The following is a 23,102-nucleotide window of genomic DNA, read 5'->3' as shown; positions in this document are numbered from 1 at the left end:
CTCGTCCAGGAAGGGTCTTGGTAGAGAAGTCCTCTTGTCTAAAGCCACAGCGACTCTGGAAGCGGTGCAGTATCGGCGGAACCAGGCCCATTTATGTGTTTCAGCGCAGCAGGGTAAAGTATCGAGCTCAAGGTCGCAGGCGAGAGCAACCAAGACCTGACCAAAATGTTAAAATGAGTCTCGGAGACAAAACTTCTAATCCTCAATAAAAAACAATCAATAAAACCTTAACCTGTTGTGCCAATTTGATGGTGAGGAAACTATTATAAGCATACCTTGAAAAATGGACTGTGAAGCAGCTGCTTGCCTCCCCTGACAATGGGGTCCTCATACTCATACTGCCTCTGCAGAGCCTCAGGAAGCCCCTTCACAAGGGCGGCCAGTGCACTGCCTGTGAAACTCTGTAGGAAAACACATAACCATCCATTAAAAATATAAACCTATAAGTGGATTGCCTCTGCTCATATTTCCTGTATGCTTATGTTCGGAAATAACATGTTAAACCAAATTGTGCAATATATTTATATATATATCAATCCGCAAGGAAATACTCCATTAAGGATTAAATAATCCTCAACAATTTTTCCATTAACTATCATTGCATGTAATAATAATAATAATAATAAATTAGTGTTATATAGCACTTTTCTAGATACTCAAAGACGCTTTGACAATGAATAACAATAAAAACAGAACACAACGACAACGAGGACAGTACAAAGAAGAAATAATGTAAAGGGAGGATGAGAGTTAGTGGTTGTAGGCAGTGTTGAAGAGTTGAGTTTTGAGGGATTTCTTGAAGGAAGTGAGTGTGGGGGAGTCTCTAATGTTTTTTGGGGAGTGCGTTCCAGAGGGTGGGAGCAGCAATGGAGAAAGCCCTGTCCCCCCAGGACCGATAGTTTGTCCTGCAGGGCGGGGGGGGGGGGGGGGGGGGGGGGGGGGGGGGGGGACCAAGGAGGTTTGCATCGGCAGACCTGAGAGTGAGTGCAGGTGGGAGTGTGCCGGTGGAGGAGCTCAGACAGTAAACAGTAAATATCTGAATTCAGCAGTTTTCATTTGTGCAATCACACTGTTCTCACCATAGAGCGAGCCTCGCCTTCGTTGTCGCCCAGCAGTCTGTTTATGTTGATGGACTGACCGAACTCTGTGGTCAGGAGCTTCCGTAGTCTCTGCAGAGCCCACATCCTGTGTCCAGCAGCTGCATCAAAGAAATATTTCAATTATAAAATAAATGTCTCAGTAGTTATTGTCTTAGTAACAATAATTTTGCTCTTTCCTCTGACCTACATATTTGCTGCCATTAACAGCTCTGAGTAACTACATCGTAGTCTGGTTTATATAAAGCAGTTTCAACTCTTTTTCCCACGTCATTTCTATCACAATCATCAATCTGTTTCAACACTCATCCATCAACTATTTGGTGCTGCCGCTATCTGATGGACAAGCACCGAGCAGTAGGCCACTTCCCAGAAAATGTTCAGTTTATATATGACCTACTTATATTTAGAAATTGGAATGATATATGCATGGTGTATCAGGTCTATCATACTGTACCTAGAGCGCTGAGCTGAGCACAAGCAGCCAGGGAAGCAGCAAGGCGAGGCACAATGCTTCTGTTGGAGGCAAAGTTGAGCCTGAAATCCAGCAGACAGGTGACCAGGTCCATGGAGGGGCAGGAGAGGATACAGCGATCAGACAGCAAGTCTTTGGGACCTGAGGAAAGACAAGAGGGCACAGGGTCACATGCTTAGTATTACTACGGAAACATACCCTCTCAAATGGCATGAATGCTAATGGTAACTGGTGTGTGTGGTTTAACCTCTGAAGACACTGATTCTGGAGATGTGTTTGGTGCAGCTTACCAGCAGCAGGCATGATGGGGTAGACAGTGAAGCGCCAGCCCCAGCCGTTCACAGAGCCGTCACTGGTGAATTTCCATTTGAGTTCATCTCCTGGGATCCTGAGCTCACTGGACCAGTCAGACCACTCCCGACCTAACGCACAGAAGTCATACAGCCACATTTATTTATTGTTGAATGGTTTATAGTCATACAGTTTTCTTTCACCATCTTGCTCTCATTACCTGATCTGACAGAGACAATCCTATTGGCTCCATCCATGATAGTCAATGGGTCATGGCGTCTCTCAGTTGAACACTGACGGTCAAACTCTATCCTTAGACCCTCAGCACCTACAGAAGCAAAAAAGCTGTGTCTTTCAAAAAAGTCCTATAAAGAAGGGCTGGACAATAAGACCATATAGATATGGAAAACAAAGATAAACTTTGAACAGTGTTTAATCTCAACATATATTAACAGGGTTTTAAACTTAATAAAGTGGTAACAGTCTATATGGGACTATATAAAAAAAACTACTGATCATATTTTCTTTTGCTTGAAACTAAAAATCCCTCCATCTGTGCTGCGTACCTGGGATCTTCACAGTACCACTGGTAGAGGTGTCGTCTGTGTACGGATGGCTGCTCTCCACAACAACTGGCTGAGAGGACAGACGGCCGCTCTGCGAGTCAGTGGCGACATCCTCCAACTCGGTGACACACAACTCCAGCAGCATGTCAGCAACCTGCACATTACAGAGACGTAAAAGTGTCAAATATTACAACGTCACCAGTTTTAACTTGAACACTAAATGGTGCAGCCTACACCATTGTTTTTCTTTGGCTTAATTGTATTTTTTATCAATGTTTTAGGTATATAAGCTCAATTTCAACATAATCTGTACACCCTAAACTCAACGGATATGTCACTAAATAAAAATAAAAAAATTATTAAATTAATTCATTAAAGTTTGTGTATTAAATTTTCATTTATTGTCGGATTGATCACAAATGCATCAATCCAATGTTTTTCATCAGATTTTGCTAAAACAACTCACACAAACATTTGGACTTGAAATCATTCTGAATATAGAAACTTGAATAACTTTGATGAGCATAGTGCAAATTCTTTAGATCTTTTCATCTGAAATAAAAAATACAGTGTCTTTTTTAGCTATTTATATATACTGATGTATTTTACGCAGTAACTTTAAATGTTTCATAACTCGTTAATTTGTAAAACCTAGAGGTTATTCAAGGTATGCAAGCACAGCTTTACCAAGTACAGTTTTCATTTAAGATCATTTCTAAGACAATTAAAGAAACTATGACATACAGCCAGATAGAAGCTGCCCTCTACTGTTGATGTGTTGTCACCACACTACTCTTTCAAACTCTACATGATCAACAAAACATCATGCTGTCATTTGTGGGCGGTCTGTCTGTTTTAAGGTTAATCACAAGAAAAGGAAAGACTTAAACACCTGTGGATAAGCTGTACCCATGCCAGACAGCACTGCAGACAGAACCTCCTTGCCCTTATCTCCGGAGCGAAAGGACACGGCCAGCTTGAGCAGGTCGACCATCACACGAGTATCATCGGGTATGAGCAGACTTGTGAACTCATCAAGGTACTGAGGCTCTGGACCGACCACTTTACTCTGGCTCTCAGAGTCCTGAAGATGAACAGAGGAAATGGTTGAGTTAGCGTCACACAGTGTGGGTTAATAGCTGTCCAAACACACACGCTTGGTTGCCTCACCTCTTTGGTCTTGGTCATGGTTTCAGCGATGATGCTGGCTGCTCCGGGGTCATCAGTGACGGGGATGAAAGGACGAGACGAGGCACCAGAGGCAGAGGGAGTTATAGCTGACGACGGGGTGACCGCTTCATCTGATGAAGGAGCCTGATCACACACACAACACAAATAACAAAGAACAATGAGAAACACGCTTTAGATATTTTTTTATTTCATTACTTTATTCAAGCTGAAATGTTATTTCTATTCTGAGAAGTTCAAAGAATGTATCATATCTGGAGAATCAAATGTAAGATGTTTAACATCTTGTGTGATTAATCATTCACATTTACAATAAAGATATTTAGGTTTTAAAAATGCAAACAGAAGCTTTTTGTACTTACATTACAGTTTAAAAGTTTAAATTAATCAAATATTATCACAAAAACTTCTGTCTATGTACCGTATTTGTAGTATATTACGGTTACGGTTATTTTTCACATTGTTATTGTTATCAAAGTCGTGTGAAATATTCCAGTGTTCCCTAGTTGGACCCAAATATAGTTTCCTGAAGGTTGCATTTATACACCTGGTCAATATGCGGGGGGAAAAAAGATGCACTCTGGATAAGATTTAGTGTAGATCAGCACAAAATGCAGTGGAGGCAGCACTTTCCTGACCTAAACTTTTGCATGGATGTGGCTTGTGTTTATAAATTCAAATCAAACTAAATCTATTTTACCCACCTCCCCTTTCTTGTCTTGCCAGGGATTTGGGCTGACTCGTTCCTCCGCTTCAGGCAGGACGGGAGGACCTTCTTCATCACTCACGCTGGACGAGGACGAGGAGTCTGACGGGGGAACGGGTGAGCTGGAAGGACACTCTGCTGGCAGGATCATACTGGCTGGCATCAGAGCACCGGCCACTGCATCCCTGAGGAAACACAACATGTCGTGTCAATAGTAAGACTAATAACAATTTCAAGCCAGCTGATTAAGTTACTAAGAGTTTAGACAAGAAGGTTGTTAAAATGTGGGATACTTTAGTACTTTCTCGATATTATCAATCATTAAAATAAATGTATGGTTTTAAAACAAATCCAATGGTATCAAAGCTTACAAAAAAATATTATTCAGTCTTTTTTTGGCTTGTAACTCCAAAAAAACAAAAAAATTCAGTGACAGGAAATGTGGGGAAAGAGTGCTGGAAGACATGGAGCAAGAAAGTGTCAGGATCTAGAGTTGAACCTGTAACTAGTGCAAGGAGGACTGCAGTGTCTGTACATGGGGAACCTGCTATATCAACAAAGCTAAAGTCATGTCCCATGTCTTTATACTGTATGTCAACCCCAGAGGGTGCTGATTTCTTCTGATCCTCCAAGAGACTTCATTTTAATCCGTGTGAACAACATACCTTGCATACATGATCTGTAGAGCTGACAGAACATGAGACAGAGCCTGTTGTTTGGCCAAGTTGCCGTCCAGACTGAGTAGAATCTTGGCCAGCGATGGTCGATTGGGCTTCACACTGCTCTGCCCGCTCATCTTGTTACTCACTGCTGATGAGTCACTGTCTGACTGGACGCCTGCGGAGAACAACACCAACACAAAAAGACACACACAGTCACCGATGGGAAGATCCCTTAAACAGCTCCAGACATCATCACTCAGCTGCAGCGCCAGCCGACTCAGCCCTTCAGTTCAAGTTGAACCTCTCGAAAAAATACAAAACAAACAAAACAGAGAAGAAAAAAAGGGGCTGCAGCCGTTTGGAGAGGTAGAATATTTACGATCTCGAGACACACACAGAATTACCTTCTGCAACTGTGCAGGAAATGAGCACTACTAATGTAGGTTTTTCTTTCATTTAGCTGACGTGTGCAGAAAGTGCTGTCCTTACCTACAGGTTGTCCTGTGCAGAACTGGAACAATATTTATCAAACTCCAAAGAAATGCACCGAGGAAAGAGCTAGTGGGATTTGGTATTTCTTTCTGGGAATGTTCTGTCTGTTATGTTGGTCAAATTCCACTAAAGTCAACATTGTGATTGTAAAATGTGTGCATTAGTGTAAATAACTGGTTAAACACAATAAAATACTATGATTCTGTAAAGAGCCGATTTATTCATAGGTTATAAGATGTTTCTAAAGTGCACAAAAAAATACATTTATCATTATCGTTTTTCTGAATTACAAAAAGTTGAGAGTAACCTTTCAAAGCAGCTCTAATGCGATCACTCGAGAAACATATACATGTTTCAAGCTTAGCTTGAGATTCAGAGGACAGGTTCTTAGTAACCAATTTTTACATTGTTACATAGCTCTTCTAAATAACCTGTAAACTGTTAAGACGTTTCATGCCCACATTTCTTTAAGGGAAATTGGAGTCAATCCTTTCTGACATAATTTTCTCGTCTCACTGTTTGACTATTAGTTTGTAAATCATTTTCATCATCAATGTAATTTATTTTTCATCATGACCTTACAAAGTTTGATAATCATTCCTAAATGTGACTAAGAAGGCTTTTTATCTATTTTAAGATTTTACTTTGAGAAGTTAGATAAATGCAGGCCAGACTTGAATATGTTGTAGTCAGAACAGCTCCCCCTTTTGGGCAATCTGTATACGACATATGTGTGAATTTAAATGGAAGTCTTCATGTAGGTGAGTAGAACATGTAATAGGTTGGTGGTACCGTTTTAACTGTAGGAAGAAAAGGCGGGATTACCTAAGTATGACGCTCCGAGGGAGTCCCTGGCTGTCTGGAAAAGCACTGGCTCGTGAACGGAGGGCGTGGTCACGTCCACAGTGGTCCAGGCCACGCTGTGGGAGGAGCCACAGGCCACTCGAGTGATCTTCTGTCCTTCCAGACCCTGCACCAGGGTTGGCTTCCTGTTCACTGTGGTGGTGCCGTTCCCCTGCTGGCCGTGGTCATTGTCCCCCCATGCATACACCTGACAAAGAAACACAACACCCTGATTATTGCTGTTTAAACATAGAAGTATTAAAGTATTCAGGATAACGTTGGTAAATGTTCTGAAATGTGTAGGACTAGGGGTGAGAACCGCAGGCTAACTTAAGATACAATACAAGACAAGAGGATATGAAATATACGGGTCCAGGATAACAATAATGATTGAATTTTAGATACACATACATATCACATTACATTGAAGAAAAATGGCTCTAAAAAAAGTTGAAGTGCAGGATTCATCCTCTAACTTCTTTTCAGCGCTGTCCAACATCATGCTGTCAACTTCTTCTTTGGCCAATAAACCTCTATGTCATCAGCGCCACCATGAGGAGTCATGCAGTAGTGACATGGTGAGTCATACTGGAAATCTGTTTTTTATATTACAATACTGGTATTTAGCACCAGTGATTTGATCATTGCATCACATGAATCAGGTCTCAGATTTATTGCTGTATGGATATTTGTAAGACTTCCTGTGTTTGGAACTTAAGTAAAAGCCACTCGAGACCTCCTCACTGCTTTAAGCTCTTAATCTGAATAACCTTTTAAAGTGGTCAAACTTTGAGTAGCTGCCTGTCATCATTAGAAGTGATGTGCTGACATTATTAAACTTTCTCTGAGGGAAGCTAATATATAGGACCAGATACAGTGTGTAACATCAAAGGTCAGGGGTGTCTGAAAAGTGGAGTGAGAGTCAATAAATAGAATACATTGGGAGGGGAAGGAAGTCACGCAGCTGGAACAGAGCCATGGCAGTAAACGGGCAGAGTGCCTGAGCGACGTGCTCCGCTTCATTACACACTGCTGGTGGAGGTCAGTACAAACCTGTCCTGTTTCTGTAACAGCCAAACAGTGCAGAGCTCCAACAGCAACATGGACTATCTTTTTCCCCCTCAGCCCCTCCACCATCTGAGGTTTCCGAACATGGACATCAGTGCCATGGCCCAATCGGAAATAGTCGCCTTTGCCCCTGTTTAAAAAACATAAACAGTTAACAATCATTGGAAAACAAAAAAGAGGAATGGTTTAGTATGGAACCGTCATTGTTTATTTATCTTACCAGGTCCACACAACTCCAGATTTAGTCAGGGCCAAAGAGAACTGAGCTCCACATTCAATCTGGCAGACGCCCTGCCCGTTCAGCCTCTCAATGTTCTGTGGGATGTTGCAGCCCTCGCTGCCTCCACGACCCAGCTTCCCAAAGTCCCCATCACCCCACGAGAACACCAACCCTGCCAGAAACAGACACAAATATGACCAACTAGAAACAGAGGAATCAAGGCATCATCAGTTTTGAAGAGAAAGTCTTAATGGTTATAAGTACTTTTTATAGATAAGGTGTCTTTACTTGAACAGTGTGTTTTTTGTACCATTTACATCGATATTTGCTCAAAACTAAATTCTCTTTAATGCCAGAGAATACTTTATCAACATACCTTCATCAGTGAGCGCGAGAGTTTGAGCATCCCTGCTCCCACAAGCCACCTGGATAACACGGTGTCCCAGCAGCACTTTCACCTAAATGACAGACACAGCGAGCAAGAGTTCATGATTATGTATCATATTCAATAGTATCATTGGCTTAAAAGCCGTGAAACATCATTAAGAGGGCACTAGTACTACACATGTTACAGCAAGTTAACGGATGTGGAATTTTTCTTTCTCTACATCAGCTGATAAAAAACAACATTCTTCTTACTTCTATTAGTCAGTGTCTGTGTAAAATAAAGAAAGGGATACATTGAGATATGCACACATACCAGTTTAGGCCTCAGCTGAGTGGTATTGTCCCCGTGTCCGAGGCGGCCATATTCCCCTAAACCCCAGCTGTAGAGCTCCCCACTGGAGGTGATGGCTGCACTGTGAGAGCTGCCACAGGCGATGTCGCGGATACGCTTTGTCTTCAGCGCCTCAATCAAACGAGGCTTGTCACAGTTCCTACGATAACAAACATAATTATCTTAAATCCAGTTTGTCAAAGCTGTGTGCAACACTACATCACCCTTACAGCTAAGACTTTATACCAATAAACTTCTACCATTAGGACATTTAAAGTCTGACCCACACTGACACCTTACCAGATGTTAAAATGTTAGGGACCCCACACAGCACACCACACACTAACAGATTCTGTTCACCAACAACCAGACTCCTTCCTCTAATAACTGGAAATCTCACTTAATCTCTCCGAGTCAAATGCGAAAGACTACACAGACAGGAAGAATTGGCGATCATTGTTTTTTTGACTACTTTTACTGAAAATTCCCCTCAAAAGAAATAATAAACACTATAAACTATGTGACAGAGTAAATATGAGCTGTAATGTCACAGAGCCTGATGGAGTTGAGTAAAAATGTATTTGTTTTTTTTCCAGGAGACAGAGTGCATGCTCGGCTGTCCTCTGGGTTTCCCACACACTCAGATCGTAAATATTAAATGTGGTTATTATTTACAGTTTGAAGTCAGTGTGGCCAACTGTTTTTATTTTCTATTTCTAGCTAACTTTATCAAAATAACTCATCACATCATAAAAAATAAATGTTGCATTTATTTAATAACTGACTTGATGTCAGAAATGTGGGATCACCCCTCTATGATCACTCCAGTATAAATAAAGGATAAATAAATAAATGAATGAATGAATGTAGGACTTTAAGCATAAGAGAAATTCAACAGTTATTACAAAACTACTGACTAGAAAGCAGCTAAAAACTAAAAGGCCTAACTAAAAACATGAGGTGTTTAGTTAGTTGTCAAACTGGAAGCTTCCTGTTTGACAACTTATTTGGAGAAGTGATAATATCCAAACAGAGAAAAAAGTCATGATGTAACCCTGTAGCTGTCTCCAGGATACATGTGCAGTGTTTTTGCGAGTAAACATACATTCTGCTGAAGTGTCCCAGTTTGCCGTCATCTCCCTCTCCCCACGAGAACACCTTCCCGTCCACAGTCAGAGCCATGGCGTGGCGCCCACCAGAGTGCACAGCGACCTTCTTCACCACGTAGTTACTGAGTGCGGTGATCTGACGGGGGATCGGGATGGTCCCACTGGATAGACCCAGGCCTAACCTGCCATTAGTGGCCTCTCCACATGCGTAAATCTTCCCCTCCACCGTCACTGCAACAGCAGCAGAACAGTTACAAACACCACACACGCACATTAAAGAAGTACGTTGACTCCAATTTCTTTTCCATCACTCACCTGCAAACAGGCTTTTGGAGCCACCGGCCACTTGAACCACATTGAGTGCAGAGAGAGTTTCAGAGAAGGAGGGCACCTTGATCTGTGGCGGTACAAACAAAAGGGATTAGAGGATGCAGCAGCTTCTGAGCGTCTCGCACAGGTTCCCAGGAAGTCTTAAAAGTGTTTGACAAATCCTCAACAAAGGAAATCATTTTAAATAATCACAATACAGACAATGAAACCAGGGAGCATTGTTCAGTAGTCGCTAGATGGAAGTAACAGTACCTTCCCTTAAGAGGAGCTGCATTACCATTATATGCTACTTTATACTTTTTTAAATGGATTATTCTTTCAGGCTCTTCATGCCTTTATTGAGAGGACAGGACAGTGGATCGGGTCAGAAACAGGGATGAGAGAGTGGCTGAAGTGGATGGAAAATGGCTGATGGTTAAACCTTGGTTCACGTCTTTGAGGGCCTCGGTAACTGGGACGCAAGATTTAACCACTGATATACATGCGCCCAAACTTAAAATACTGAACTAACAATTATCTAACTACTACAGTTATTGGCCTGTTTGATACACTTTCAAAGTGAGTGTGTGTCAGTTCCTCGGTGTGTGAGAGTGTTAGATTTTGGCCATCACATCGCATTAGCTATAAGAAGCAAACAGATGTGGATAGACTTGTCATTATCAGCCTCTACACAGAGAATGTAGCCTCCACCTTTATAATGAAGACTGGAATGTCTTAGCCTCAGTTTTATGTTTTTTTTTCCCCTGCTTATATAGTTTAACATCATAAATACATGACTACATTTGTTGTACAGCTTGTCTAAACTATAAAGAGGCACTATAAAGAGGACTTAGGATCAAAACAATGATGCACATCAACAAAAAATATTCTCCCCATTTGAAGTTTTAAAAAAAATAAGTATTTCAATGTATTTACAGGTGGAATACTCACATTCATGCTTAAATAACCCTTGTTTCCCTTTTAAAGAGTGGATGTGATGGTTGGACAAAGACTAGTTTAGCCATTGGCAAGTGTGGATCAAAACATACAGAAAAGATGTACCTTAGAACCCTTTAGTCCTCCGAGCTGATCTTTGTCATTCAGACCCCAGACGAACACTTTGGTCCTGATGGTGGCTGAAGACTCCAGACCTGATGACTTCTTCCGAGCAAGACTAACATGGCACAAAGAAAATAAAAAATAAAAATGTATTGATTAATACCAATGATCTGAGTGTTCTTGTTTTGATTGTGAGTATGGATGGGGTGGGTTCTATTCAAGTACGCAAAGCTCTACTGTATCAAACATGCTGCAAATGTGGCTTAAGCATCTTTCATAAGCCATGCACCTGTATATACAAATCTGCATTATCAAACTCTACCAGGTTATTCCTTGCTTGCAGAAGAGGATCAACACATTTTCAACCACACAGTCATTCCTAATGCAACAATCCTACACTCAAACAACGGTTTCTTAGCCTGTCTCACCTCCCAGAGGCCGTTTTGTCGTCATCGTCTTCCTCGTTATCAGATGCCAAGAAAGGCACTGTGGCGAGGTCTTCATCTTCTGCTCTGATCCGTCCAACGATGCCGAGCCCATGAATCTTACAGTCTATCCCAGAACTGCGACACTGCTTGATGGCGACCTCGATGTATCTGTGATACTGCAGGAAATATTGTTCAAGTTATTACAAATCAAATATTATGGGATGACTAGAAGATGATATTTTTCTAGATACACATCATACCTCAGTGCAGTCACTGAGCAGAAGGACGGTGGTGTCTGTGGGATTGATGTTTACGGTTTTCAGCTCAATCAAGTTGTTTAAAGAACTTCCACCTGTGAATTCAGAAAACACATTATTAAAGCTAATGGAAAACAGTTAAAACCATAAAAAAAGGTCTGTTTTTCAAATAGTATCTCTTGCCTTAACAACAAACTAAACACTATAAAGACAGATCATAAATGTCTGATGGAAAGTTTACATCACTTCATTACTGTATGTTTAGTTTCAGCACTCATCCATTCATACTAATAAACCTGAAACAACATTTCAATGAATCACAAGTTTAATTGAACTCACCAGACACCACGACTAGAGAGGGCATGTAGCTACTGTCTGCAGGGTCCACATTCATCTTCAGTCTGTGAACCAGAACGTCTGGGAAGAGCTCGAGACGAATCCAGTGCTGTAGGAGGGCAAAGTGAAAAAAACCTGTCAAGTGAAGCACTTTAAAGAAGCTAAACTAAATAGACCATAAGACAGCTTTTTAGCAAATCCAATCTCGTGCCTTTCCCTGCGATCCAGAGGACTGCCAACACTGATCACTGCAGTCGATGAGGCGTGAGGCCTGATTCACTGAGGATGACACGTTGAGGCTCTTGACGGCTCTGGACCAGTCGTCGATCAGCATCCCGCGCTGGCTGCTGTGATGCTTCTTGAGCTGTTTTCCTGAGCGGCCGCAGAATGCTGGGGACTGGCCTGATAGCAGGGGAGATGAATCACAGGATTACCTGCATGCACGCGCTTACAAATATCACAAATTAGATCAGTGTGAAAAGAGACTAACCAGGCTCGTTGATTCTGCCAAAGGAATGTCTGGTGTTGTGTTTGCGAGTCTTGAAACAGTTTTCACAGAAGTCGAAGTCATCACAGTTTCTGCATTTGAATCTGGGGCCGTTTATCGGGAACATTTGACAGCCATCACACCTGTGGAACAGGCAACGATGTATTGAGACATTGAGATTAGCACCAGAGCCCCAAAAGAAAGGACTGTGATGTGCAATAAAGCTGCAACACATCTAGATAAACTGTGCTGTCAGCCAAGGAAGTTACATTTTAAATGTTGGATAAGAGAATGTCCTTCATATTTAACCTTTTAGACCCATCTCTAGATGGTAAAATCAGTGTTCTCAGGCTTGTATTTAATGTATTTTGTTATATTCATTATGTTCTTAATGCTCTATTTTTAACTTTGGGAAGCACTTTCAATCAATCTGTGTGTGAATATTGCCTTATAAATAAACTTGCCTTGCCTAGAGATTTGTTATGTAGTACTGTAGTTGCTCATTTCTGAATTTTCATATCAATGGTCATTAAAGTGCTCTGTCCCTTAAAATAAATACCTAACATACTAAAATGGACTGACAGAAATCATGTCTCCATACCTAAAATAAATGTCTTATTATTACCTGACTCCAGGGTGAACGCTGGGCACCAGTTCCATTTCAGACAACAGGCCGGTCCAGTGGGACTGCTGGGGGAAGTCTACTATCACATCCTTTCCATTGGCACTGAAAGCTAAAACAAACCGTTCAGCTCCATTAGTGCAGATGACAGGGGATTCCAGCCTCAGCCTCTTAAATAGGGTTATCTGTTTAGTTTATGAATAGAACATCAATTTAAAGAGTAAAGTGCAAGTCTTACCTTTCACAAACCCGACACTCCTATGAGTGACTGAGCCCCATTTGTACTTTGGCGTGGTGACTGTTGGCTTCACCCTCACTTTGTCACCAATCTTTATATGGGAAGGAGAGCTTTGTGGTGGGAAACCTTGGGGAAAAAAAACAAGATTAAAACAAAATGCTGTAACCTTCATGTTACAGGTATAGGGTTGTGATTGAAGCTTACCTAGTAGTTCAATGTGGATGTAGCGCACCCAGTACGTTCCTCCTTTCTGCTGCCAGTCACACTGCACATTTAAGTCATGAAGTCCATCTCTGTCCAGCTTGATCACTTTCCCAACATCTCCATCATACACTTCCTCATACGTTCTGCAGCATTTCACCATCATCCCCACCTGAAAAGTAAGTTCAGCTTTCATAAAGCAGCTTGAGAAAATCTGTCTTGGGGAATCCAGCTACTTTTTTTAAAAACTTAAACCTATTTAAAGTTCTTAACAACAAATCACTACAAAAGGTTTAGCATTTCTTTCAGTAGAATGCTTCAGCCTACGCAGCAGAACAGGACGTAATGTCTGAAACATATTCTGTGGAGAGAAATAGACCCCATCAGAGCATTCAACGTAAAAAAGGATGCCCATAAAGAAGAGCCTGCTGTAATTTTTTGTTAGTGTTCTTTACTCTTCAAATAAAGGACGGTCTAACTTTGTTAAATGTTGTGCAAATTTTGGTCATTAATGCCCTAAAATATGTTTATATGACCCAGGTCCAACCCGCTAAGCATTTATTTTTAACCGGTCAATATAATAAATTGCATGTGTGTCATGTAAGCATTTGTTTCAGTATGTTTTTCTAATAACATGATTATTTTAGTACCAACATTCACCCCAATGCTGCACACAGCATGCTGAGACTTTCTAGCCAAATGGAAAATCTGTTTGCATTTGGCAGGATTTAATTTTGCATCCTGATATGACCTTCTGAAGCAGTTTTAGAAAATATTGTTTTAAATGTTGCTGGTCTCACCTGAATGTTCTCTCTGACATAGACAGCATAATCATCGTTGCTCTGGAAATCTGATCTCTTCTTAAACGTCTGGCTTTCAGTCACGACTGCACCTGGAGGCTAATGTCACACAGAGACATGGAATTATAACACAGCTGTTATTATTCATGTTATGGGATCATGGATTTGACTGGCTGAATGATTAATGCAGTGCATCATCAAGTAGCAGAAATTTTAAGAGAAAGTAATGTACCACAGGGAATGTCGGCTCGGCCTCCTCCAGCTCCTCCAGCACCTCCTCATCAGAGAATTCATCGGACACAGTGTCGACATCTGACAGCTCAGTGACATGAATGTCTGGATGGTCCAGGAGCCAGCCCACCAGAGCCTCAACACCTGGTGTACATATGCTCAATTACTCTCCACAAGTACATCTCAAAATATAAAATCACAAATTGACCCAAATACAGCAGACATACTATTTTTAACAAGAGCATTCAAATGTTTGGGTACAGTGTCATGTGAAATCATACCTGGGACACCAGACGCACTGCCTGTTGTTCCAGACAGTGACTTCAAGGCAAACTCAATGTTCTTTCTAGGGAAGCCCATCTCCATGAGCTGGAGGACTATGGGTAAAGGAGGGACAGGTGAGGTCTTCTGTTTCTTCTGTTTTGGTGGTCGAACATGTTGTACGGTGACAGGTGTGGTGGCCTCGCTGGAGCTGCTCTCCTCAAACAGCGGAGAGGAAGGGTGTGCAGATTCCACAGCGAGAAACTGACACACTGCCAAAGCTGCAGCCTGTGTATTCACACAACAACAAAAATAAAACATGTGGCACTGAGGTCAAGCTAAATGTACTAGCTCTAATATAAGAAGCATTAGCACTGACACTTGTTAAAAGAGAATCTGGTGTTGTCAAATGTAGCCTCATTTTTATTTAATATGAAGTCAAAATGACTAATGACTAATGTTCAGAACCGTTCAGTCATTTTGACCCTGATGTTTAAAAAAGAGTAGGGTCCAGGTTTTCAATAGGGATGAGTGTGACTAGATGACTAAATGATTAGTCGTCAACACCCTCACTACTGGGCACCATCATTACTAGTTGGTTTAACTAATTATGAATAATTTGATCAATTCAGTCCTGCAACGCCAGTACAAAATGGTGTGTATGCTTTCATGTAGCTGCCCATCACCAGCTAGGGTTGTAGCTCCGGCTAATGGCTGCTGTCATAATGCCACAATGCTCTACTACCCAAATATAAACCAACACAGTGAATGGATGACATCTCATAATGCGGGGTGGTTTGGCAGTATTTTATAAAATATAAATAGATAAAGTTGTATGTAGGGCTGTGTCCAGTTAAACCGGTATCTAAGAACTTCACCAAAGCAATGTGAAGCCAGCCTTGGCATGTGGACGTTAACCGGCAATGAGTACTGAAGGCTGGTGGTGCTAGCACTGCTAACATTGGCCACACTCTGCAAACTAATTTGACATTGTTTACCCACAGATGCTGTGATCCCTTGCTCAACCATGTTACAAAAAACGCTCAATTGTAATTGTGACTAGTGTTTTCTGATTGTTTCCTAACCTTTGATCAAGTTGACTGGCCTTTAAATTTGCATTTAATAGACTTTGAAATTGGTCGCAGAGGAACATCCCTAGTTTTAAAATATCAGAGTTCCTCTCCAACACTTGACTACTAAAGCAGAATGTATAAACTCACCTCCATCTCCTGTCTGTCAAAAATGGCTTTGATTGGGGAGGGCTGGGTGGCAGCGGACAGCAGCTGCTGCAGGAGGATGAGTGGAGGTAGAGGACCCTCAGGAGACAAGTCACCCACATCAGGAGATGATACCACTGGATCCTCTGCATATAAATGAAATAATAATTAAAAGGCAAAGAAGTACAGATAGTGCCTCAAGATTCACTAAAAATTCAAACAAAAATAGTTTTCATTTGAGAATTTTCTCAAACTCTCAAGTAAGGCTTCAAAAATGTCAATATCTTTTTATTGATATATAGTATTGGAATGAACCTAAGCTTAAATAAACAAACAAACAACAGTCATATTAGTCACATTAGTCATATTTTGAACCAAAGGCTGACGCAAGCAAAAGAAAAGTAGTGCTGTATTAAATTGCACAAATACCAGGGCAATTGTGCAGAAGTTTCCCTACAATTTTTAGAAATAAAAAATATATATATATATTGTGTGCCTAGGACTTCTTTTTTTATCAAGGCTTTTTTCATCAGGTATCAAACTCGTTTAGTTTTCTCTTATCTAATAAAAAAAAATGTATTGTGTCTTGACAACCCTTCTTTAATCTGTTCACTGGTGGAGGTCTTACCGCTGGGATTTGGTCCTATGTCCAGCACTGCCGCCTGAGAGAGGATCTGTCTGAGTTTGTCTTGATGAGAGAGAAGAGCCCGTCCGGCCTTTAAAATGTAAAGCCTCAGCTGCTGACAGCGCAGAAGATGGATGTCCACCTGGTCAGCTGGGGAAAAAAAAGCTTTGATTAAATCCACAGGACATCAGCTTTCACTTCAGAATAAGAAATTAAAGTCTCACCCACAGCTCAAAATATTTTTTTGTGATGAGAAAGGAAGCAAAAAAATCATGCATAATAAAAAATAAAGCTATGCATACTGTCAGAGCACTTTTCTAGAAAAAAGTCTAATTCAAACCAATGTTTATTATTTAATTGAGAATTTAAGATTGGGGCCATCAAGTCATAAGCATGGTTTCTGTACCTGTGAGTCCTCGACTCAGGGACTTCTTCATGCGTTGTTTCTCTAGTTTACTTCCAGCCAGGCTGACCAGCTGAGCCCAGACCGCCAGCATAGGATCAGAGAAAGGCAGGTTGTTCACACTGAAGGATACCGCAGCCAGCTGAGGGAAATATGGACAACAAAAATCCTTCATTATTGTCAAATAACTTCTTAGTTAGTTACAAGTTAAAGTAGAGTAAAAGTACAAACATGAGAATCTAAACTCTTCCATACCGGTTTAAGATGGCTGAGCAGGCAAACCCTGCAGGTCCTCATCTCATGAAACTGAACGGTGATGCGTCCTTTGGGAGTAATGCGAGTGACTGTTCCCTCTCCGTATTCTTCGTGTATAACTTGTCCTCCCAGCCGGAGGCGTGCATCGATTCCTCCAATGACTGCCAGCACTGCCATCAGACTGCCCACTCTGGGACCCTCGGTATCAGGAAAATAATCCTCCAAGAAAGACTGAGGCATAAAAGAGGACATTGATTATCACTGTTTTGTTAAGGCAGAAGTCAAGGCACTACATATTATTTCTTACCGCTTCAGATTGGCAGCCGGCCATAACATCTCCGATGGAGCTCAGCTGAGCGTTGATGTATTCATTAATCATGCTGTTCCACTGGCCAAGAGAGTGCAGAGTACGCAGGACAGCAACTATCTCCTCGGCCAGGGTGCTGCTGTGAGTGGCTGTAAGAGATGCCTGAGGGCGGGACTTCCTCCTTCTCAGAGACCCCTCTGGAGTGGAAAATTAAAGATACATGTAGAAAAACAGACTACACTTACATGTCTGTTTGTGAGATTGATAAACATACCTCTAAGAAGTGGCAAGTCTGAGGAGCAGGTGCTCAGCAAGCTCCCCAAGAAGTTGAACAACTTCTCCACCAGGAACCTCATGTCCTGAGAGCGCTCCGTCTTGTCCCATGAAGGTAAGACCGCCTGCAGGAGACGAAGAGCCAGAATCTGCAAGCACACACATAAAGGAACAGTAAGTAGGGCTTCCATTCAGATTTGTTTGGCAGAAGAAATACTTCCCAGTTTGACTTTTTTCTCAAAAACATTGTTCAACTTATTTTCATTGCACATTTAATCTGGCCTGTTTAGCAAGAGATTAAGATTTACTTTTATTGATCCCTGCAAGCGGAAATTCTGTTTTTACACTCTGTTAATCATGCAACAAACACATAGGCTGAAATATACACATGCACAAACAGGATCCTATGGACATGCACTAATGGAGAGATGTCAGAGTGACGGAGCTGCCCACAGCGGGCGCTCAAGCTAAATTGTTTCTTAAATCACATCTTAAAGAGGAAAATATATGAAAGTATATTAATACAATCTGTTTATGCAAAAATAAATATTTGGCCGGTTGTCTGAACAGCCATTTGTTGCATGCCAAAGAATCTGGGATCTTGCTTCTTTTGGGTTTAAGAACAAGAAAAAGTGCTGAACGAATTAAAATAAACGGCATGATCAGTCATCTGACACAGTTGAGGTATCCCACCTGTCTCTGCAGAGTGATGGCATTAAAGGACTGATGTCCTTCAACAATTCGGATGAGCAGGCCGATCCATGCAGACGTGCTGAGCGTGCTGCACATCTGTGGCATGAGAGCGATGCTACGGATGAAGCCCAGTGTACACCAGCTCCTGTGCTGCTCTCGAGACACCAGCCTGTGAGAGTGACAACCTGACGACAAAGAAAAGTGTGTAAGAACAAAATAACACCCGATAACTCGCCTTGTTTAAAGATAAAACACTCTTTTTTCTCTACAGAGAACCTGCTACCGCTACCTGACTTGTCATTAGCTCCACTTTCTACGAGCATCCTGAGAAGCCCACAGAGGGTCCGTGTGGCATCTGTTTGCAGCACCTCAGCATAGATCCCAGCTGACAGAGACAGTGTCTTCAGCAGGTTGACTGTGCTGGTGAGCATCATCGCTGTCGGGTGGCTGCTCTTCTCGATCAGCTCACCTTCTTCGAGGAACAGAGGTGATTGTTAATGTAAGGTTTTGTACCTCACACTTGTAGCTGCGGAGATGTGCACCGAGGCAGTACTGTAAACTAACCTGTGTCATCCTCTGTGTCTGATTCCTCAGTGGGGGGCTGAGCAGCTGGTGGAGGCTCGGCTAGTTTGAGGTCATATTTTCCTTCTTTTCCCATCCTGTAGGAGTTGGTGCTGCTGGTATCCCACTGCACCCTAATCCAGCCATCTTCACCCAACTCCCCAATGACCCGACCGAGACCTGGTGCTGGACCATCCTAGACAGGGCATGCACAAAGTCAAATACTGATCACTATCATATTCTTCCTAATAATTAATAATCTAGAGAAGTAATTCACTAACAAACAAAGACACTGTAAAATGGATTTAGCTACCTGATCTCCCCATTTCCAGTCAACTCCTCTCATGACCCTGGTGCCTATCTTCATCATAGCGGCTAGCTCAGGGCCAGATGCAGGTAGGGGGGCGGGGGCAGCCTCCTTTCTGGACTCCTCTAGTACTGTGGCTGAGCCTCCAAGTGCACATAAACCCAGGTCCTCCTCACTGCTGTCTGTGCTGGGCCCTGGAGTTACAAACAACACAGGATACATTAAACATCTCAATCTCAAAACATACCCTTCTGCTTTTTGGGTTTTATTTGGATTGAGGCTACTGACCTATGAGCCGCAGTATACTCTGTGTGAGGGCCAATACGCCTGAGTTCAGCAGCAGGCTGAGGCTGTTGGACCCATGTTTCAGGGACAGCATGTGTATCATGGCCAGAAGGAAGCGGGCTTGTGGAATGGTGCCAAGACTTGGTCCTGCTGGATTCTCATTGGTGATGGTCTGCAGTGGAACAGGCTGCACACCTGGATATGAATAACACAGCGGATGGTTTTTCAACATGAGTCTGGTTCTCCTCTAGGTTTCTGTCCATCTTAAAAGGCAGTTTTTCCTTGCCACTGTACCTTTGCTAAATGTTGCTTATGGCTCATGTTGTACTATTGTTGGGTCTTTGTAATTAAAATGTAACAAAGAGTAAGGTCTAGGTAAGGTACAGTCTGATTTTGAACTGTTGCATCCAAAGTGAAAAGTCTTAAATCCAGGCATTCTGTATGCAAATAGTTAAGCAGATCTTTTATACATCTTTACATCTACTGTATGAGTTTGTGTGCGTTTGTTGTTGAAACTGGATGTTGCTGCTATTCTTGACAAGGGTCCCTGATCTCGATGAATACACCCGCTAAATAAGATCAAACAAATAAATACACAAGTTTAAGTGTATTATAAGTCTAAAAACTTTTTATAGATTAACCAGCAATATAAGCACAACACTTACCAAGCTCTTTAAAGCGTGCGCTGGCCTCGAGCAGGATGTTGCGAACATTGTGGATGGCCCATGAATACAACTTGCCGAAGGTCACTTCCAAAAGCATGCGGTTAAATGGGGGGATCAGATCCACATCCTTCAGGCAGTCAGATAAGGGCTCTCTGAAATGGAGAGATGAAACATTAGAAGCAGGGCCGGAGCAGAACACTGTTCCTGAAATGGACTTGCTTAGTCGAGACAAGATTACATACTTTTCTGAAATTTGAACATCTCTTGTACACTGTTTTGTTTTAGTTTTTATTCAAAAAAAATATATATATATATATTCTCAAACTAAAAAGTAAATATAAAGCAAAAAGATGTTGTATAAACCTGAACACACAGTGCATTGGATAAAATCTGTGTATCCTCAATTTCTCCCTCTATATTCTGGAAACAAATCAGTCGTTCCACCTCAACAGGAGTGTTCATATTTAGATAAATAAACTGCTCTATAGAGTCATTTCTTTATGTCTTCTTCTTATTAAGTATCCAAATGTTTGACCTACCCAATGTTGGTCCCTTCTGGTATGACCCTTTGCCAGCCACAGAGCATTGCATACTGCACTGAGGGCAGCAGGAAGCTTTTGGAGGCCAACTTTAGCATGGTGTCGATGCCTTCCAGCCTGACTTCAGCCCTCTCCAGCTATGATACAGGAAAGTCCACATCCATCATGCTTTATTACTTCTTCACGTTACGAAATGATTTACATTTTGCAGTCTCTGAAATTGTTTTATGCTTATTCATATTGATAATTGGTTATAAACAGTCACCTGTTTGAGGAGACATTTCCTCATCTTCTCCACATCCAGCGGCTCCTCCTTCAGTGCAAACTCCACAATGGTGGCCATGAGGCTGGACTGAGAGAAGACACCCTGAACGCTGTGTTTCAGCCACCTGTACTTCTGAACATGGGCCACAGTGTTCAGAAGCGGCTGCCACTTGTTCTGCTATAAAATGAGAAAATAATAAGGGAATGTCAAACTGTAAAAAACCAAGGCTACAGTGTGGTGTGCTTTCTGATCAGACTTGCACCGAGTACAGTAGTGCTATACTGTACTGTGAAGTAGAGTATACAAAAATAAACTCTCTGTTGCATTTTTTATCAAATAAATCGTTTGAGTATTTATTCCCAGCTAAACTACCTTTGATGTCCTGCTAGTGGGTGATTTTCGGTCAGAAGGTGCAGGGCTGATGTGCACATTGATTTCCTCTTCATTGGTCCCCTCATTCTCCAGCTTTGGCTCTTCTATGTCAGCAGACTCTGACTTCTTAGGCACTAAAAAAACATAGTAAATCATTTAGAAAACAATACATGTTAACAAAATAAAACAGAATTACTATATTCTCAGTTTTTGAATATCCCACCTCTTTTTTTCCTGCGGTCCCGGATGAGTTTTTGGGCGATCCTCCTCCAGCGGGGCTGAGAGCTCAGCAGCTTCAGTTTTGACACGATGGACAGGTCGTTGCTTACGGCGGGACGCAGCTCATTAAACAGGAAGCGCAGACGCTCAATGACAGGCGCACACACCTCTTTGTAGGAGCGACCTTGTTCCTGATGGGTCTGAAATATAACAAACATGCCGTTAAGGACTATTCTTCCTCAGGAAACTTAAACAGGCCAGACTCATCTCAGCTGCTGTTGAGGAGAGGACCTAAAAAACTATCTTTTGTAACTGTGGTGCTATGTAGTTTTCCAGCTGCATTGCACAGAACTGGAAGGACTCTGATCCCAGACTTGGACACCATGTATGCTAGCTGCTTTCACAGTAAAGCTAGCAGCATCAGTAAAGACCAAACCTACCCAGACCACAGCTTAATGTGTTCAATATATTGAATGTTCTTATGGTGTACTTTTGTGGTTTTTTTTTACTATGTTTGTATCGTGCATCATAAATGTAATTCATTACATCGAACATGTACAACATCATCAACTTGCTGTTGTGTTGTTTGTCTATTGAAGTACACAAGTTACAAGCTGTGCTCATACCTTGATTAAAGAACACTTTGCCTGGTAGACCATGCGGCACACGTCAATCACAGATTTAGGGAGGGACCTCTGTTTCCCTTGGTCCACCCCCAAGGCACATTGACTGACAAGTGAAAGAGCGATATGACCTGTGATGAGAGACATTTGTCATTAAAATTCCAAAGTGAATTTGGAGATTATGGAAGAGCAAAAAGGAAAGATTTCAATGCATCTTTACACAACTGATGATAAAAAAAATCAATTTCAATGACAAAGTGAGCCAGAAATAGCTTTCTCAAACGGCCCATCTGAGACCAGTTGCTAGGTTACCGAGGTCTTGATGTTTGAGCAGGCAGCACAGCAGCAGGCGGCCAACTTCCTCCACAGGGTGCTCCGGAGGGAAGGTGATGGGGGTTATAAGATGGTACTGTTTGCAGCACCGCTCTATTTGGCATAGGAAGTCCTACAACGTAATGACAAAGAAACGCAAAATGAAAGCAAGTCATATATAATGTGGCTGTTTGGTCTATAGTCATTTTGTGATGTCTGTACCTTCACAGTGTGGTCCTGAGTGTTGTTGTCAGCGATTGCCTGCAGGAAAGGCTGTGCGTGGTCACTGAGGGTGATTCTTCTGGAGTAGAGTTTGGCCTTGTCTGGAGTGGTTGTCCCCATGGAGCTGCAGTGGTCTTCATCCTTCTCTTCATTGTAGTTATAGTGGATCTGACTAGTCTGCAGGCCTCCAGAGAATATTGATGACTGGAGCCATTCTGCTCAAAGAGATTCAAAATTACAACCAATTCAAAGGAATTTGAGGGATAAATATCTTGCTTTAAAATAACTGAACCCA

The 23,102-nt window shown here is 41.9% G+C and overlaps 1 protein-coding gene across 3 annotated transcripts in view; it reads right to left on the bottom strand.

The window, feature by feature from the left end:
* Positions 1-23,102, bottom strand: part of herc2 (HECT and RLD domain containing E3 ubiquitin protein ligase 2) — a 55,781-nt gene that overhangs the window by 13,812 nt on the left and 18,867 nt on the right. For 2 of the 3 annotated variants that reach the window (XM_061030214.1, XM_061030223.1), the window contains exons 26-74: positions 22,808-23,022; positions 22,586-22,718; positions 22,277-22,404; positions 21,655-21,850; positions 21,432-21,565; positions 21,060-21,236; positions 20,795-20,931; positions 20,256-20,407; positions 19,594-19,785; positions 19,312-19,499; positions 19,002-19,194; positions 18,727-18,909; positions 18,438-18,622; positions 17,746-17,893; positions 17,472-17,668; positions 17,165-17,395; positions 16,913-17,051; positions 16,510-16,656; positions 15,885-16,027; positions 14,685-14,952; positions 14,405-14,547; positions 14,173-14,271; positions 13,376-13,544; positions 13,172-13,297; positions 12,937-13,045; positions 12,315-12,454; positions 12,036-12,226; positions 11,828-11,933; positions 11,492-11,583; positions 11,232-11,407; positions 10,807-10,918; positions 9,751-9,832; positions 9,432-9,666; positions 8,309-8,486; positions 7,985-8,066; positions 7,609-7,780; positions 7,374-7,518; positions 6,303-6,528; positions 4,989-5,160; positions 4,322-4,508; positions 3,600-3,743; positions 3,322-3,513; positions 2,430-2,583; positions 2,084-2,191; positions 1,863-1,994; positions 1,555-1,713; positions 1,080-1,198; positions 276-401; positions 1-156 (exon numbers count right to left, since the gene is read on the bottom strand). In XM_061030214.1, the coding sequence (XP_060886197.1) occupies positions 1-156; positions 276-401; positions 1,080-1,198; positions 1,555-1,713; positions 1,863-1,994; positions 2,084-2,191; positions 2,430-2,583; positions 3,322-3,513; positions 3,600-3,743; positions 4,322-4,508; positions 4,989-5,160; positions 6,303-6,528; positions 7,374-7,518; positions 7,609-7,780; positions 7,985-8,066; positions 8,309-8,486; positions 9,432-9,666; positions 9,751-9,832; positions 10,807-10,918; positions 11,232-11,407; positions 11,492-11,583; positions 11,828-11,933; positions 12,036-12,226; positions 12,315-12,454; positions 12,937-13,045; positions 13,172-13,297; positions 13,376-13,544; positions 14,173-14,271; positions 14,405-14,547; positions 14,685-14,952; positions 15,885-16,027; positions 16,510-16,656; positions 16,913-17,051; positions 17,165-17,395; positions 17,472-17,668; positions 17,746-17,893; positions 18,438-18,622; positions 18,727-18,909; positions 19,002-19,194; positions 19,312-19,499; positions 19,594-19,785; positions 20,256-20,407; positions 20,795-20,931; positions 21,060-21,236; positions 21,432-21,565; positions 21,655-21,850; positions 22,277-22,404; positions 22,586-22,718; positions 22,808-23,022 (7,718 nt within the window). The remainder of the gene's footprint in view (positions 157-275; positions 402-1,079; positions 1,199-1,554; positions 1,714-1,862; positions 1,995-2,083; positions 2,192-2,429; positions 2,584-3,321; positions 3,514-3,599; positions 3,744-4,321; positions 4,509-4,988; positions 5,161-6,302; positions 6,529-7,373; positions 7,519-7,608; positions 7,781-7,984; positions 8,067-8,308; positions 8,487-9,431; positions 9,667-9,750; positions 9,833-10,806; positions 10,919-11,231; positions 11,408-11,491; positions 11,584-11,827; positions 11,934-12,035; positions 12,227-12,314; positions 12,455-12,936; positions 13,046-13,171; positions 13,298-13,375; positions 13,545-14,172; positions 14,272-14,404; positions 14,548-14,684; positions 14,953-15,884; positions 16,028-16,509; positions 16,657-16,912; positions 17,052-17,164; positions 17,396-17,471; positions 17,669-17,745; positions 17,894-18,437; positions 18,623-18,726; positions 18,910-19,001; positions 19,195-19,311; positions 19,500-19,593; positions 19,786-20,255; positions 20,408-20,794; positions 20,932-21,059; positions 21,237-21,431; positions 21,566-21,654; positions 21,851-22,276; positions 22,405-22,585; positions 22,719-22,807; positions 23,023-23,102) is intronic. The other variant, XM_061030228.1, reaches the window with a different exon arrangement.

This window comes from Labrus mixtus, chromosome 3 (assembly GCF_963584025.1).
Source record: "Labrus mixtus chromosome 3, fLabMix1.1, whole genome shotgun sequence".
Taxonomy (NCBI): Eukaryota; Metazoa; Chordata; class Actinopteri; order Labriformes; family Labridae; genus Labrus; species Labrus mixtus.
The sequence above is the reverse complement of the archived record's forward strand: the minus strand, read 5'-3'. Positions and strand labels throughout refer to the sequence as shown.